The following is a 5,000-nucleotide window of genomic DNA, read 5'->3' as shown; positions in this document are numbered from 1 at the left end:
ATTTATTATGTGTATAGAATATAATATATTACAGTATTATAATTTATTTATGTATATATATAATATATAATATTTAATGTATAATATATAATATATAATATATAATATATAATATATAATAAATAATATATAATATATAATATATAATATATAATATATACTATATAATATATAATATATAATATATAATATATATATGCATATAATACTATATTTATTATGATATATATATAATATATATCATAATAAATTTTTCTTATGTATATATATGTATAACATTCATGTAATTATATTATATTTAATATAATATACATATTATATTTATCATGATATATATACAATATATTAAATTATAATATGTTACATTTAATTTAATATAGAAATGTTATATATGTTATATTTAATTTAATATATAAATTTTTAATAAATCATTATATATATTATATAATTTTTAAATTATAAAATATTATTTTTCATTATTTATATTATATTTCTATCGAAAGTCTTTATTGTTGTCGACTGAAAAATATTATTATTCGTGAAAAGTATATGATTTTAAAAGGACAAATTATAATCATTAAAAATCTTTCATCAAAAAAAAAAAAAAAAGAAAAGAGAAGAAAAAAAAAAAAAGAGAAAGATCACTCGATAGAAATCATACATTCAAACTATTATGTTAAAAGTATTTCACTTATGTTCACAAATGTTTCAGTCATGGATATTTAATGTAAAAATCTCTTTTGTTAAAAATTTTATTACGATTGTTTCTTTTTTTTTTTTTTTTTTTTTTCTATAACTTTGCCATTGCAATCCGTAGGATGGTAAAATCTATAGAAAAGATTTTCAACGTTGTAATACTCTTGGATCTCGTACAAAATAGCATTAGATTGGGTCTTTCGTCCTACGTTACTCTCGTGGTACGTATACATAAAAAATCGAAAAATTAAACTAAATAAAAAAAAATATAAATAAAAATAAATACAAAAGAAAAATAAGAAAAATACATGTCGATTATAAATCAAAAGGATATGATATTTCTTAGTAAAAGATAAAGAACAGAAAGAAAAGTTTATCAAAAAAAAAAAAGAAAAAAGAAAAAAAAAAAAAAAGAAAAAGAAAAAGACAAAAGAGAATAAAAAGGTACATTGAAAAATTATATTAATAAATAAAACAGAATATTAACAGATTAATAATAAAAAAAAAAAAACAGAATTATATTGTTATTCTATTATAAAATATTATAATGGAAGAAAGAAGAAAAAAAAAGTATATAAGATAATGGTTGAGAAATAGTAAATCAATAGAATTTTTGACTTTTTTTGTTTTTCAATTAAGAAGATATTTCAATCAATCTGATTTAAAAAGAAAAAAAAATTCATCGAACAAGCTTTAGGACTAACCTTAATGATACAAATTCTTCTTTTTTTTTTTCTTTTTCTTTTTAACAATTATATATATCTTACGAAAATAGAATTTTTTAATAATACTTTTTTTTAATATGATTTAATACTTTTAATTAATATTTTTTAATTTTTAAATAAATATATATATATATATATATATATATATATATATATATATTAACTATACGTATAATAAAATATTTGACACATGAAATCATGAAGCTTTTTTTAATTTATAAATATTTTGTATATAATATATAATAATATTATAAAAAAAATATTATTATTAAAACTAAAAAAAATGATAAAACCTGGATTACTTTAAAGAAATAATTAATAAATGTTCATGAATTATTTCATTAAAGTTATTGTTTCAAATAAAACTCATAGCTCTTTATTGCTTAAGTCATTTATAGAACATTCAATTAATTTTGAAAATGGTCTAAATCAATTAGAGCTTTAAAAATTTTCGTATGAAATTCATACAAAATTTCATATTCATAATAAATTTCCATTAATCAAGACTAAGAAAAATTATAAATTAAAATGTCGCATAATATAAAAATATTTTTTAATTCGTTCAAACGCAATTCATTAAATATCTCGAAACAAGAAATATATGACTTAGACTACTTTCATAATTATTGGCACATATATCTGTATATAAAGAAATTATATATATATATATATATATATATATATATATATAAATACATAAAAAAATATAAATAAAAATATATATATATATATTTTTTTTTAATATAATTTAATTCTTTTAATTAATATTTTTTAATTATTACATAAATATATATATATATATATATATATATATATATATATATATATTAATTATACGTATAATAAAATATTTGACACATGAAATCATGAAGCGTATTTTAATTTATAAATATTCTGTATATTATGTATAATAATATATAATATATCTGTATATAAAGAAATTATATAAATATACCTAAAAATACATATAAAAATATAAATAAAAATATATATGTATATATATATATATATTTATAATTTTTTTTTCAATTAATCCTAACAAACCAGATGTTCAATTGGTTTGTTAGGATTTATATTGATTATATATATTTGTATTGATTTATTATATATATATATATATATATATATATATATATAAATTATATACATGTATAAATAATATATTTATAAATTAATTTTTCACAGAGCAAAGACAATAAATCTGAATTTGTTGTCATGTGTACGTTCGCATCTTACGCAGCAGTCGTATTTTTGCTAATATTCGAGTATTGTTTTATAGGAGAATATTTAATGCAAGAGGTATGTTTAATAAAAAGTTTAATAATTTTGTAAATTCGTCAATTAATAATAATGTTAGAAAATTTTGTAAATTAATAATTTTATTATAAACAATGACCAATATTAAACATTGATCTTAAATAATTAAGAAAATATAATATTGAAATTAATTTAATTGCAAAGAAATTAATTCACTTATCAATAAGAATTTATTATATTAATAATTTTAAATTAATTATTAATTTTTGTATTTATATATATGCATTTGTGTGTGTGTGTGTGTGTGTGTGTGTGTAAGTGTGATAAAAAAGAATTTATTATTAAAAAATTACTAAATCATCAATTGTTAAAATTAATCATTTAATTGATTAATTAATATGAAAATTTTCATATTAATATTTATATTAATTATACGGATTATTAAACTTCAAAATAACTCATCGGCATGACTCGATGAAATTAAAAAAAAAAGAAAAAATATTTTCAATTGTGCCATCTATGAAATAGATGTAAAAAATATTAAATTTATTTAATCAGATCTAAGTATTTCTATATTCAATGATTGTTTATTAAAATCGAAAGGATATGATAATATTTCATAATATCGATTAAAATAAAACATACTCTATATTATATTAAATAAATCAAATAAATTATTTAAAAATGTATGTAAAGAATATATACATATATATATATATATATATATATATATATATATAAGAGTATGCGTGTATGTGTTGATATGACTATATGATAATGAAAGTAAATAATTCTTAAAAAATAAATAATAATTTATTTGTATATTAATTTTAATATATTTTACTTTTACAGAGCAAGAAATTAGCTGAGTCGTATTATCACTGTAATTGGGAAGAAATGCCGCAAAATTGCAAAACTTCTTTATTAATTTGCATAATTTGTTCGCAAACATATCTCAACTTGACTGCTGGCAAATTTTATACATTTTCATTGTATGGTTTCACTGGTGTACGTTTTTCTACATATACATACTTTATTATATTATATTATAATTTTTATTTTATTTTACTTTATGTGTATAAAAATTTATTAATTAAATATATATATATATATATATATATATATATATATATATTTGTATGCAAATAATATTTATATACATTTTTAAATAAATTTTATTATTTAATTTTGATGTAATGTTTTTATATATTACATGTATATAAAATATTATAATAAATATCCTAATGACATATATATATATATATATATATATATATATATACACATATATTATAATAATTATTTATATATATATACATTATAATATTTATATAAATATAATAAACAAAATATATATATATAAATATAAATATAAACATATATATAAATAAAGATATATACATATATATTATAATAATTATTTATACATATACATTATAATAATTATATAAATATAATAAATGAAATATGCGTATATATATATATATATATATATATATATATATATAAATTCTTTGTTTATGCAGATTGTAAAAACTTCGATGGCCTATTTATCAATGTTACGTACTGTTATCTGACGTAAAAAAAAGAAAAATAATTTACGGTAAAATGTAGAAGATCAAAGGAAAATGCACATTAATAAATATGTATGTAAATATATTTATATTGTATATACATACATACATACGTATATATATATATATATATATATATATATATATATATATATATATATGTTTGTATATAGAACAATTTTACTGAATTATACGATCAAATCACCGATTTACTTTTATTTCAGTGTAACAAAAATATATTGGAATGGAAAGAAGATGTCCCAAATTGAAGATAAATAATATTTGTAATAAATTATCATAGGAACTGAACCATTGTCAATCGTTTCTAAAATTTTCATTCGATTAATTCTATCCTTATTTGTACGTATCAATAAAAAAAAAAAAAAAAAGAAAAAAAAGGAAAAAGGAAAGAAAAAGATGTTTTAAACAATACCATTTTATGAATGAGAAATATTAAAGGAAAAAAAAAAAAAAAAGAGAAAAAAAGAAAAAAGTTGAGAAGGAAATAAAAAAAAAAAAAAAAAAGGAAATAAGAAACTTTCTCATTTTAATGTTGGTGTCGAAATTTTTCCCTTCTCGAATATTTTCGCTTGTTCCAAATTTTCGTTTCTTTTTTTTTCTTTCTTTTTTTTTTTTAATTTTGTATTTCTCTTTCCGGCTCATTTTAAACCAGAAAAAATATATGTATATATTTATATATATAAAATAATAAAAGACAATTATATATATATATATATATATATATATT

The 5,000-nt window shown here is 15.7% G+C and overlaps 1 protein-coding gene across 1 annotated transcript in view; it reads left to right on the top strand.

Moving 5' to 3' along the window:
- LOC118446656 (odorant receptor 13a-like) overlaps positions 1–4,600 on the top strand; it is an 8,219-nt gene extending 3,619 nt beyond the window's left edge. The window contains exons 4-8 of the mRNA XM_085664153.1: positions 818–917; positions 2,607–2,720; positions 3,531–3,686; positions 4,205–4,324; positions 4,477–4,600. Coding sequence (XP_085520279.1) covers positions 818–917; positions 2,607–2,720; positions 3,531–3,686; positions 4,205–4,255 — 421 coding nt within the window. The 3' untranslated portion in view covers positions 4,256–4,324; positions 4,477–4,600. The remainder of the gene's footprint in view (positions 1–817; positions 918–2,606; positions 2,721–3,530; positions 3,687–4,204; positions 4,325–4,476) is intronic.
- The last annotated feature ends 400 nt before the right edge of the window (positions 4,601–5,000 follow it).

This window comes from Vespa mandarinia, chromosome 25 (genome assembly GCF_050613455.1).
Source record: "Vespa mandarinia isolate Hongniang chromosome 25, ASM5061345v1, whole genome shotgun sequence".
Lineage (NCBI taxonomy): Eukaryota > Metazoa > Arthropoda > Insecta > Hymenoptera > Vespidae > Vespa > Vespa mandarinia.
Note: the sequence above shows the minus strand (reverse complement) of the source record. Positions and strands in the feature narration are given on the sequence as shown.